The 13247-nt window shown below is 42.9% G+C and overlaps 1 protein-coding gene across 2 annotated transcripts in view; it reads left to right on the forward strand.

The window, feature by feature from the left end:
* CCDC61 (coiled-coil domain containing 61) overlaps nucleotides 1-13247 on the forward strand; it is a 121056-nt gene that overhangs the window by 92955 nt on the left and 14854 nt on the right. For both annotated transcript variants that reach the window (XM_029571445.1, XM_029571446.1), the window contains exons 10-11: nucleotides 1121-1236; nucleotides 9202-9280. In XM_029571445.1, coding sequence (XP_029427305.1) covers nucleotides 1121-1236; nucleotides 9202-9280 — 195 coding nt within the window. The remainder of the gene's footprint in view (nucleotides 1-1120; nucleotides 1237-9201; nucleotides 9281-13247) is intronic.

The following is a 13247-nucleotide window of genomic DNA, read 5'->3' on the forward strand; positions in this document are numbered from 1 at the left end:
CCTGCTGGTGTGGCTGAAGGCGCATTCCACTCTCTCCCAGGCGGCTTCCTGGGCGGAGTGTCATCAGATTTCTCCACAAGAGATTTGTAGAGCAGCAACTTGGAAATCTTTGTATACTTTTGCGCGACATTATAGACACGATGTCCAGGATCCTAGGGAGGGCAATTTCGGAGCAGGCGTCTTGAGAGCGGGCCTTTCCGGATCCTATCCCAAGTAGGTTCGAGCTCTGGTACATCCCAGGAGTCTGGACTGATCCGGTACATACAGGGAAAAGAAAATTAGGTCTTACCTTCAATAATTTTCATTCCTGTAGTACCAAGGATCAGTCCAGAGTCCCGCCCACTGTGTGCATAAAAGTTACGGAGAGTCCACTGCTTCTTATTCTGCTCTTGTTTTATCTGATCTACGATTTCTTCCATTTGTTACCCTCTCTTACGGGTCCGGTTTGTTGTTGGGGTCAGTGATCCAATGGTTTTCAGGTTGAGATTCCTGTTTATAGTTAGTTTACGTTAGGGATCATTCTGCTTTGACATTGCGTAATACTGGCAGACTGTGGGTGGCACCCTGGTATTTATGGCAGAGCCAGTCAAAGCTTGCTCTGTCTCCATCTGCTGGTGCGGAGGCAAAACCCAGGAGTCTGGACTGATCCTTGGTACTACAGGAACGAAAATTATCGAAGGTAAGACCTAATTTTTTTTGAGAGAGTTCTGGGATAATCTGTCAGTTTGGTGCTGAGTGCAGTCACATAACCTATATCTGTTACTGGTGAACTGCTGTCTTTAGAAAAGAACTGTTAAAGTTAAGCAACTTTTGCTTTATGTAGTTTGTCTCATAAACAGAATGTTTCCAGCTTCGCTATTATACTTCAGTCCTGCTTTGCAGCACCCTATGTCATTCCGGTACTGAGACCATCCCCAATATATGCAGAGCCATGCCAGTGCACCTCAGTCCTGCCCTGCAGGCACACCTTGCTATTCTAGTACTGACATCCACAAATACACAGTTTTGCAAATGCACCTTTCTCCTGCCTTGAACCCACCCCTGCTATTCTAGTTACTAATTTTTTGGGAAATGTACAAAGAAGATATTTCCCTGATGTCTTTTCTCTTTCCCTCTACAGCATACGGAGGATCCGGAGGGACATGAGCAGCTCCCCAGCTAGCGACAGAGGTCGCTTACCATCAAGGGGCTCCAGAAGGCATTCTGAGAGGAACCGTCAAGGTGGCAGCTCATCAGGTAGAAGAGAAAATGAATCAGAATATTCAGTCACGTTGTCCGAGTGTTTGTTATGCTGTTGTAAAGGGCATAGGCCAAAGGGAAGTATGTTCATAAGAAATTGCCATATGGAGGTAGACCAAAGGTCCATTGAACCAAGAATCCTGTCTCTGACATTGCCTATTCCAGACCACAGGTACCCAGCAGGATCCCAAAGAATAGATCCAATTCTTTTTGCTCAGCCAGGGATAAGCAGTGATTTTGCCAAGTCATGGCTAATAATGGTTTATGGATTTTTCCTCCAGAAATTTGTCTAAACCCTTTTTAAACCTAGCCATTCTAACTCTTTCACCACATCCTCTAGCATAGTTTCCCCAACACTTTCCTGGAGGCACACTTATCCAGTCAGGATTTTAGGATTGCCATAATGAATATGCATGAGAGAGAACTTCGTACGTTAGCATTTATTGCAACCTCTTTATTGGGGTGCCCTAACATCCCTATTTTATATTATCCTTCAAAGATACATCATTCTGAACCAATCGCTTCTGAGCGACTGCTTTCCCACATCATCTAGTTTAAAAGCTGCTCTGTCTCCTTTTAAAGGTTAGTGCTAGAAACCTTGCTCCACTCTGGTTAAGATGGAGCCCATCTCGCTGCAATAGGCTCCCTTTTCCCTAGAATGTTCCCCAGTTCCTAACAAATCTAAAACCCTCTTCCCTGAACCATCATCTCATCCACACATTGAGACTCTGAAGCTCAGCCTGCCTCTGGAATCCTACATGTGGAATGGGGAGCATTTCTTAGAATGCAACCCTGGAGGTTCTGGATTTTAGTTTCCTACCTAAGAGCCCAAGTTTAACCTCCAGAACTTCCCTTCTGCACCTTCCTATGTCATTGTTACCCATGTACCAAGACAATCCACTCCTCCCCATCGCTCTAAAAATCTTATCTAGGTGGCGTGTGAGGTCCACTACCTTCACACCAGGCAGGCAAGTCACGCCCAGCTATCTACACGACCCACCTGCCTTTCCCAGACAAGATATCAAGTCACTAAATAGCACTAGGTCATGTGGGTAGTGTGTTTTGATGCTGGCAGCGACTACTGATGAATGTTCCCTTTAATGATTCCTCTTTTGAATTGAGACTGGTTTAAAATATCCATCTTAGGCCTGGATTTATCAACATGCACTAAATTGCATGCGATAGGAAAAGGGGTGTGTTTTATGCTAATAGGCAGTTTATCGCAATTTGCTCTAATACCTATGCAAAGCGCTATCTTAGCACAAATTGCGATAACTTTTTCACACTTTGCGATAAGTGCCAGAATTGTATTTCCTACATACAACCACTGGGGGGGACCATGTTTAGTAGTTTTAAGCTCCTGGAGAACCAGCCTAGCTATATGAGAGAGACAGAGACACTAGATTTGATGACCTTTCCTCACTCCGAAGGTCATCAAATCTTCACAAGAGAGCACTGTTCTGTTCGTAAGTCTCACTTTGAATGTCAAAGTGGCCCCTAACCCCTACACTAATACCTAAACCTCACCTCGAGTTACTAGGTGGGCCTCCCATACAGATATAAATACCTATCTAGAGTGAGGGCATTATGGCTAGTCTCTCTGTCTCTCTCTCTCTTCAAAACGGCATGTGCGAAAAACATCGCAACCGTGATAAAGCCATATCACACAGCTTTACATAAATGAAAAAGGTGTAGCTAAAATTTGCGTTAAAGCTGTGCGATACGGCTTCACAAAACTGTGAGCCCAGCCCACTTGGCCAAAATTCACTCCCCAGTATCCTCCCCTTTTTCTCATTTGCATCGCATCAAACGTTATGGTGCTTTCGCATGCGTTAATGGCGTTTTTTGCATGCGAAAATGCCTTAACGCATGTGAAAACGCCATATAGCAGTTTGAGAAATGACCCCATTACTTTGCTAACATATTTGAAGTTGTTCCCCTGAAGCAGCCTAATTTTCGAGGTAAAACTTGGGCCCCGGTTGGATCCTAATATATGAAGGGATTGGAAATGTGGTCGCCGGTCGAAAAATAGCAGGTTATATAGAGAAAACTGCACTGGGAAAACGGCATTAGTTCAATTTGAAAGAGTGTTACCTTCCATAGAGGCTTCTTGTGTGATTGAGTTTGAAAGTTGTGAATTTTAATTTTATTGCTTTAATAATAAGTTTTTATATATGTTTTGTGGTGTGTGACTGGTTGAGTACTCTGGTATGTATGTTGGGTATGATTATTTTTGTATGATATTCTTTGTAGAAATATTTGAGCGTTTGTATATGTATTACATAAACTTGTGTATGGGATTGTTACATGTTGATTTGCATTTAAGCTGTTATTTGTATAATTATATTTTTTTACATATTAGTATTGTGATATAAGTTTAAATTTAAAAAAAATCTTTTTAATAACATATGTTTATTTTGAAACTGATTTATATATTTACTCCTGATAATTTGGGATATTAATCTTTTGGGGCAAATAACTTTGCTTTAGTCAATATATTGTTTTTTTTCTTACTGGATTTCAATTATCCCAATGTTTACTGGGTAAGTGTAACCTCAGGACAAGCTAGAGAGGTAAAATTCCTGGATGGACAAACGACTGCTTCATGGAGCAATTGGTTCAGGAACAAACAAGAGAGGGATCTATTTTAGATCTAGTTCTTAGTGGAATGCAGGATTTGGTGAGAGGTAATGGTGGTGAGGCCACTTGGCATTAGTGATCATAACATGATCCAATTTGAATTAATAACTGGAAGAGGGAGACTATAAGTAAAACTACAGCTCTAGCACTAAACATTTAAAAGAGACTTTGATAAAATGAAGATAAATTGTGTAAAAAAAAAAGAAAGGTGCAGCTACAAAGGTTTAGTGTACAACAGTTGTGGACCCTGTTTAAAAATACTATCTTAGAAGCGCAGTCCATATGTATTCCACGCATTGAGAAGGGTGGAGGGAAGGCAAACATCTGCCGGCTTGGTTTAAAAAGTGAAGTGAGAGACTATTTTAAGCCAGAAAAAACTTCTTTCAAAATTGGTAGAAGGATCTATCTGAATAAATTAGGAAAAAAACATAAGCATTTGCAAGTTAAATGTAAAACAGATAAGACAGGCTAAGAGAGAATTTGAAATGAAGTTTGCCATAGAGGCAAAAATTCATAATAAACTTATTTTAAATATATCTAAAGCAGGAAGCCTACAAGGAAATCTGGACTATTAGATGATTAAGGGGTTAAAGGGACATTTGAGGAAGGTAAGGCCATCGCGAAAAGGTTAAATGAATTCTTTGCTTCAGTGTTTACTAATGAAGATTTTGGGGAGATACCCATTCCGCAGACTGTTTTCAAGCATGATGATTCAAATGAACTGACTCAAATCACGGTGAACCTGGAAGATGTAGTAGACCAGATTTTTAAACTGAAGAATAGCAAATTGCCCGGACCAGATGATATACACCCAAGGGTTCTGAAAGAACTCAACTCAAAAATGATGATAATTTGTAGCGTAACATTAAAATTGTTCATTGTACCTTAAGACTGGAGATTGCCAATGTAAACATGACATTTAAAAAAGACTCCAGGTGTGATCCAGAAAACTATAGACCAAGGAGCCTGATTTCAATGCTGGGAAAAATTTCCAGATAGGACTATACCATGCAATCAAACGCTTTTTCAGCATCTAAGCTGACAAGAATACCCTTTTTGCTATTACCTGCAGGAGTATCTACTGCAAGCAGTGCTTTCAATATATTAGAGTTGGGGATTCTACCTTTAATAAAGTCAGTCTGGTCATGGGAGACCACCTCTTGTACTACCGAATTAACATGTAAAGCCAAAACTGCTGCCAGAATTTTAATGTCTTGGTTGAGGAAAGAAATAGGTCTATAGGACTGGGGCAGAGGAAACACATTTATCTGATGGTGAACATGCTAAGCTCAGAAGGGAATGGGTGGGTCGAATTATTATTCCTCTTATTCACCCAGACAAAGGGGAATGGCAATATTAATAATTTACGTTTTAGTTTGAGAAACAAATAGCAGATGATGGGGGGTGGTTATTAGTACTGGGCTCTTTATATGGTGTAAAATTTAATGTTAGTGTATATGAACCTAATTGATATACACATGATTTTTTTTCTCAAAACTCACTGCAAAAGTGAAGTGTTAGAAAGAGTATACCTGTGTAATGGGAGGGGTTTTAATAACATTGACAACCCTCTGGTTGATTGCAAACTACAAAACAACCTACGAAAAAGAAAAAAGATATAGGTATTAGTTTTTTGTCTCTGGAACTAGAATTGATAGATGCTTGGCGCACTTATGTTGAGGCTTTTGATTTTTCCTTTTGTTCAATTCCCCACCATATGATGGCTCCCCCGAATAACGGTATATAAAACTCATCAAATAAATAATAAATATGTATTTGAGAATAGACTACTTTTTTGATAGCTCAACAAATTGAGTATTTGTGATATGCAAGATGTAACCATAATTTGCGGAGGTGAACACTGGTAAACTGCCTTAGAGAATGTCACCAACTTCATGTAACCCCTTCTTATTGTATAAGTCAAGTATGGAGGGGGGGACAAGTTATTTGTAAATTCTTCAGGGCAGGGATCCTGGCTAGCTTTTACTTTCTCTTCCCATCCCAAGGTGTAGGTCCTTTGGACTAGGGATAGAAAGGAGTCCTCTTCGGTCCCAGTACAGGGTGACTAGCGAGCTGTGATGGAACTCCCTCAATCAGCTGTGAGCTGTGTGTTGTGTGCCAAACAAACCACACTCAGACTATTTATTTTATTTATTTAAACATTTTTATATACCGCCATTAGTTGTGGACATCATGCCGGTTTACAGTAAAACTGGTTAAACTTAGAGATTACATTTTAACAGGGGAGTCAAAAACTGGGAAGGGGTAAAAGGTAGCTGAGAAAAGACAGAATAACAAAACATGTTTCCTCGATGTGAGGGGAGAGAGTATAACAAAACATAGATCCTCAATGTGAGGAAAAATGAGTAGACGCAAAGTGGTCTACTTTGGAAATGGAGTGAGAGCCTTTATTCTGGGTAAGCTTGATTGAACAACCATGTTTTCAATTTCTTTTTGAAGTTGTTCATACATGGTTTGAGGCGTAAGTCAAGCGGTAGTGTGTTCCAATGAGTTGGACCTGCGATCGAGAGCGCACGGTCGCGTGTGGAGGAGAGGTGGGCTATTTTAAGGGAGGGCACAAGTAGGGTGCCTGTTTTGGTCGTTCTGGAAGGTCGGCTGGACTTGGGAGATGTGAAAGGGAAGTCTAACCAGTTGGAGTTGTGGGTGTGAATTGCTTTGTGAATTATGGTGAGGGTTTTGTAGATAATGCGTGAGGCTATAGGGAGCCAGTGTAGGTCTCTGAGGATAGGAGTAATGTGATCATATTTACGGGAGTTTGCAATGAGTCTCACTGTCGCATGTTGTAACATTTGTAGGGGTTTGATGGTAGAGAAGGGGAGGCCTATGAGTAACGCATTGCAGTAGTCTAGTTTGGATGTGATGGTGGCCTGGATAACTGTGCGGAAATCTTGGGTGTGTAGGAGTGGTCTGAGTTTTTTAAGCACATTGAGTTTGAAAAGCAGGCTTTTGAGTATGGAGTTTACGTAGTTCTTCATACTTAGTTGATGGTCGAGGAGAACTCCAAGGTCTCTCACAAAGGGTTGTGCTGAGGGAAGGTTGAGACTACTAAGTCCAAAATAATGCTTTACTGATATAGTTTCGTTGAATGGCACAGTTAAATATGGTAAATCACACACCAAGGTCTCTGGAGTTTCTCTTTGAATTACAGATCTTTTCTCCTCTGTCATTATTCTTTATTAGGCCAGGAATCTATCCACACTTCTGGATTAGATTATGCAGTGGTATCTCTGGCTAGACCCCCTTGGATGGTTAGGAAACCCCTCCCAGTGGCACAGAGTTAGTCTTGGGTGCCCTCCCTTGAATGTAGATCTTTTACTCACAGTTAGTAGATTAATCGTCTGGTGGGATGAATCCTTGTGGACTGCAGTTCTGTCCTGTTCCCTTGATGGGTAGGAAGAGGGGGCAGAAAACACTTCCTCCCAGATTTGGAGAACAAATCATCTTCCCCAACTTAGATAACTAGGAAATCCTCTGCAACGGGTCACCACCTTTGTTGGGCAAGTCTTCCCTAAACACTGGGTGTCTTCAGCTTAGTGTTCCCCAATCCCTAGTTTCAGAAAGGCCCAGGTCACCAGCAGGACTCCTCTAAATAAAAGCTCAAAATGCCAAAGATCAGTCCCAGAGCAGCCATTCTGCACCTCGTGGAGAGAGTACAGAAGCAGAACCTCTTTAGCTTATCCTAGAGCTTTCTCGGAGGGTTTCTGAGGCTCCAAGTAGGCCCAAAATACACCTTAGGAAAAATACAACCTCTCTCTCTGACTTCCATATAATACTGCCCCCCAGAGCCTATTGCAGAGCTCTGCTATAAAATCTCAGGACCAAGGGTATCCATTACAGCTCCGCCAGTGGGAGGGCTGGCCATGAATGGATACTCCCCTAATTATTTCTCTAACTGCACTTAGGTGTTGAAGACCAATTAGTAACCGAAAAAGTGGTCTGGGTTACATTTATATTACGATAAGGAATTTAAGGGGTTTTTATCACATACATGGAAGGAATATTGTGCTGATAATGCAGCGCCTGAGACTAACTCATTGAATTATTGGAATGCAGCTAAATTCGTGGACATGTTATAGCTTATCAAGTGGGAAAGCGGAAGGTGCATAATGGGAAGTTATTAGACCTTACAAAAAAATTAGCAGAGTTAAAAGAATATACATTCGTGATTTTACTTCTGATAGTAAACAAGAATTAGTTAAAACTAAAGAGTTGAATGATTTACTGTAAATTAGGATTAAAACTGGGTTGCTGTATTATAAATTATTTTTTTTAATTTTGCTGTACTATAAATTTAAACTATTCCAATGGGGTAACAAATTGGGAAAACTATTAGCCAGTCTTAAAGTAATCTCATCATTAACAACCAAAATCAAAAGTAAGGCTAAGAACACAGTAGTCAATGACACAGAGGAAATATTACAAGAATTTGAATTATTCTTTTAAACAACTTTATTATAGTGAGGTCAGCAATACTCAAGCCCAGGAAGCTTTCTTCCAAAACCTGAGACTACCCCATCTTACCAACAATCAAAAAAGCTCCCTAGAAAAAATAAGCAAAGGTGAGATTGGGGCAGCTATTAGGAGATTGAAATTGGGCAAGGCACCAGACCCAGATAGATTTGGTTCAGAATTTTACAAGTTGTTGGGTGGTCAGATAGTAACTCCAATGTCAGCAAAGGCAAGAGAAAAGGGGCTGTTTTGAATCTGTGCTTGATTTGGCTACAATAATTTTATTACTGAAACCGGGAAAAGATCCCCTACTACCTGAATCTTACAGATGAACCTCTCTTCTTAACCAAGACACAAAAATCCTAGTGGCAAATTTAGCTAACCAGCTAAACAGTGATACAAACCCTACAGGCAATATGTAGATACATCACTAGCAGAAAATGATGGGAATTGATGAGCCATTTCAGAAAGAAGAGACTTTTAAATGTCTTTCCGAGTGTTTGTTGGTGTATTTTTGTTCTAAAGCAAAATGAGGTAGCAGAGAGGTGTTTTCAGACAAAAAATGCTGATGCACAAATTGAACAGCCAATTCAGTCTTTCATTTGTCAAGGTAGCTGGGATCCTGCGCTTCCCAATTTCTCTAGGAAACTCCCAGCAACTGTAAAAATAGCATTAAATCTCTTACCAAAGTCTCACACTGCATGCTTTAAACATTTGGTTCCCATGTATGTTCTATATTTAGTTTGAAAGAAACTTCAGAGAGTCTAGATGCTGTACAACATAAGAGGCCTGATTATGTAACTAAATTAAATGTACCTAATTTCTCTTTCCAATCCTTCTCCCAACTATCAGTGGAAAGTTTCAGAAGTCGTCAATCATCAGTGAGTTCTCTCAGTGACTTAGAAGATTATCATGAGCCGATCTCTGCCAGGTATGTAACAGCTTTTCCTTGCCAGAACAGCTCTGTTTGATCACATGAACTAACATCTTAAAAAAACTTCTTAAGACCTGTTTGTTTCAACATCCTTTGCTTAGATCACGGCTTATACTCCAATTCAATTACATGGGTTTCTTTCACACCTCTTGAGACTCAATTTGGTCCAATATTGAGCACCAGCAGCTAAGTTGATAGTTTGATTTGCATTTATCCCTGAAGCAGTCCCAGGATGAAACATTCTCTGATGTCAGGATATCATGGACAGGGTTTATTGTATTCTCCAAGGTCTAGCAGGATGTCAGTCCTCATGCATGGGGGACATCATTGGATGGCGCCCAGAATGGAACTTTCATTCAGGCTCAGCACACTACCATAAGAACATAAGAAAATGCCATACTGGGTCAGACCAAGGTCCATCAAGCCCAGCATCCTGTTTCCAACAGTGGCCAATCCAGGCCATAAGAACCTGGCAAGTACCCAAAAACTAAGTCTATTCCATGTAACCATTGCTAATGGCAGTGGCTTTTCTTTAAGTGAACTTAATAGCAGGTAATGGACTTCTCCTCTAAGAACCTATCCAATCCTTTTTTAAACACAGCTATACTAACTGCACTAACCACATCCTCTGGCAACAAATTCCAGAGTTTAATTGTGCATTGAGTAAAAAAGAACTTTCTCCGATTAGTTTTAAATGTGCCCCATGCTAACTTCATGGAGTGCCCCCTAGTCTTTCTACTATCCGAAGAGTAAATAACCGATTCCCATCTACCCGTTCTAGACCTCTCATGATTTTAAACACCTCTATCATATCCCCCTCAGTCGTCTCTTCTCCAAGCTGAAAAGTCCTAACCTCTTTAGTCTTTCCTCATAGGGGAGTTGTTCCATTCCCCTTATCATTTTGGTAACCCTTCTCTGTACCTTCTCCATCGCAATTATATCTTTTTTGAGATGTGGTGACCAGAATTGAACACAATATTCAAAGTGCGGTCTCACCATGGAGCGATACAGAGGCATTATGACATTTTCCGTTTTATTCACCATTCCCTTTCTAATAATTCCCAACATTCTGTTTGCTTTTTTGACTGCCGCAGCACACTGTACCGACTATTTCAATGTGTTATCTACTATGACACCTAGATCTCTTTCTTGGGTTGTAGCACCTAATATGGAACCCAACATTGTGTAATTATAGCATGGGTTATTTTTCCCTATATGTATCACCTTGCACTTATCCACATTAAATTTCATCTGCCATTTGGATGCCCAATTTTCCAGTCTCATAAGGTCTTCCTGCAATTTATCACAATCTGCTTGTGATTTAACTACTCTGAACAATTTTGTGTCATCTGCAAATTTGATTATCTCACTCGTCGTATTTCTTTCCAGATCATTTATAAATATATTGAAAAGTAAGGGTCCCAATACAGATCCCTGAGGCAGGTGTGCAAACTGTGTAATTTGCAGGTTGTGGCACACTCAGGAGGGTGGTGGCTGTGGATCTGGAAGGGGCCTAGGACAGGGAGGAACGAGAGGTCTAATGTAGCTGCCAGTGGATTCCATCCCACCGGCAGCAGAAAAATGCAGAGGCCCGTGCGGTCAGTGGCAGCGGCAGAAGAAACAGGAGCTCATTCTGTGATTCCTCCTTAAGTGCTGCCGGCCCTGCAGTACTCTATACTGGCAGTGCTAGCACTTTCTGTACGGTCATCTCACGATGCACGAGATGAGCATACAGGAAGTGCGAGCAGTGCTAGTGTTGAATACCTCGGGCTGGCCTGCACACGAGACGGAGCCGCAGGAAGGATGTTTACAGCTTTGCAACGAATCCTGCTCTCTCCCAAAGAATAAGGCACAGAGATCAAGGACCACACTGGTCCTTTGGGGGGGGGAGAGCTCACCCTCCCCATAATCAAAGGAACTAGTCTCCAGGGGCAGGAGCCTTAGATGACATAGCCTCCCTTCCTGCTTGCCTGTGATGGCAGAAGGTGAGCAGTAGCTTGAGCAAGCAGCACACCTGTTTGCACCAATGGTCTGCTGCATCAGTGTCATGACCGTGTGGGAACCAGGTCTACCATTGAGCACCATGATCACCCTTGATGCCCTCAAGGTGCGGGGCAGGGCTGGCACAGAGGCCATTTGTTGCTGTTCTTGACTATGTTGAGCACCATCAACAAGATACTGGGATCACCGTTGAGTGCCCTGGACACCCTTGAGGGCCATCGATAATGGAAGCCTTGAGCGTGGGTGAGTGTGTGAATGGGAGCGTTGGGCGTGGGGTGGGTGTGGGAATGGGAGCCTTGGGCGTGGGTGGGTGTGGGAATGGGAGCCTTGGGCGTGGGTGTGTGTGCGAATGGGAGCCTTGGGTGTGGGTGGGTGGGTGTGTGAATGGGTGCGTGAGTGGGAGCTTCTGGCTGCTGGGATATCTCTGCATAGTGCAAACTATATTGTACAAGTCATCCCAGGTAACATTATCAGTTCAAAATATTATTGCTCAGAAGGATAATAATGGTTCCCTGTATGTACCCGGATCAGTCCAGACAATGGGGTGTGTCTCCCTTCCAGCAGATGGAGTCCGAGAAAAGCTTGAAGAGTGCTCTCTTATAGCCTGGCGCGCCCTCTGCGTCCCTTCGGTATTTCTCTGACTCCAGCAGATAAAGGTTGCAGAACATGCGGTTCCCCATTTCAGTTACAGCAGGAATAGAGTTTTAGATTTCTCTCTCTCATTCCTTCTTAAATTCTTTCACTGTCTGGATATGGATCAAGTTTTAAAAAAAAAAAAAAAAAAAAAAAAAAAAAAGGGTTTTCTGGCTTCTCAGTCACTTCCAAACTTGCAGGCAGAACTGGTAGCAGTATTACCTGGCATTTTTCAGAGTAGATTGGTACGTTTTGTACTTTTTCCTTCTCAGGCTTCTCTGACTTCCAGGGGTGAATGTTGGTGGTCCAACCTCTACCCCCTCACAACGGCACGCTGCCCTGAGACGCAGCCTTCCTCGGGGTAGCACTAGCAGAGAGGCAACATTCCTCTGCTTTTTGTAAAAAGCCAAGTCATTTTCTGAGCGGAGGTTCTCTTACCCGCTCCTGCCAGGCTCCGGGGGTGTTTCTCATTTATTACCAGTCTTTCCCTTCCCCCATGCCGCGCTCAGCGCGATGTGCTGCCTGCGGAGAGCCCGGGACGCGGCTCTCCCACGAAGGCATTTGTTGGAGGTGCCTCCCTGACGGGGAGGGTCCCTTGAGGCCGGCTGGACATTCGGCTTTGCACTCCCAGACGCGACTGCTCACTGGGGGGGCCGGCCCCGATCCCATCTAGCTCGGGAACGGTGGCCATTTTGTTTTCAGAGCCGGACACTCCTAGGCAGCCAAATGAGGATTCAGATGGCGGTTTTTCTCCTTCCCCACTGGTTTTAACTCCGGTTAATCCTCCGGGCCAGGGGGCAACGCCAGGGGACCTTCCTGCCATTCCTTACTCGGAACCTCCATTTTTTCAGTGGATTTTGTGCTTCTTTTGCACAATGCTTATTTGGCCAGTTTGGAACAGCGCCTGGATGCATCTTCAGGCCCCCCTCCTCCTAAGGTGATTAGATTGACAGATCCTCTGCAGTCTGCGGCAGTTCCTCAGGGGTCCACTGCATCTTCTCAAGGATCCTCCCAAGTCAGGGTGGTCCCCCATCCGGATCCTTCTCCCCAGGGTGCTCTGGGGCCGGACCAGGATGATCTGACTTCTCACATGCACATGGAAGGGGATGATCCTAGGGCCTTACACCTGTTTCAGAGGGATGAACTTGATCCTCTCATCCCTCATGTCCTAGCAGAGTTGGATATTGAGGCTCCACAGGATCCACCTGGCACCCAGAGGAATTCCTAGAACTCCTCAAAGTCCCCAAGGTAGATGCGTCAGTAACGGCGGTAACAAAAAGGGACTACTATCCCAGTCATGGGTGGAGCCGCCCTCCGAGACCTCCAGGAT

The sequence above is a fragment of the Rhinatrema bivittatum genome, chromosome 11 (genome assembly GCF_901001135.1).
Source record: "Rhinatrema bivittatum chromosome 11, aRhiBiv1.1, whole genome shotgun sequence".
Taxonomy (NCBI): Eukaryota; Metazoa; Chordata; class Amphibia; order Gymnophiona; family Rhinatrematidae; genus Rhinatrema; species Rhinatrema bivittatum.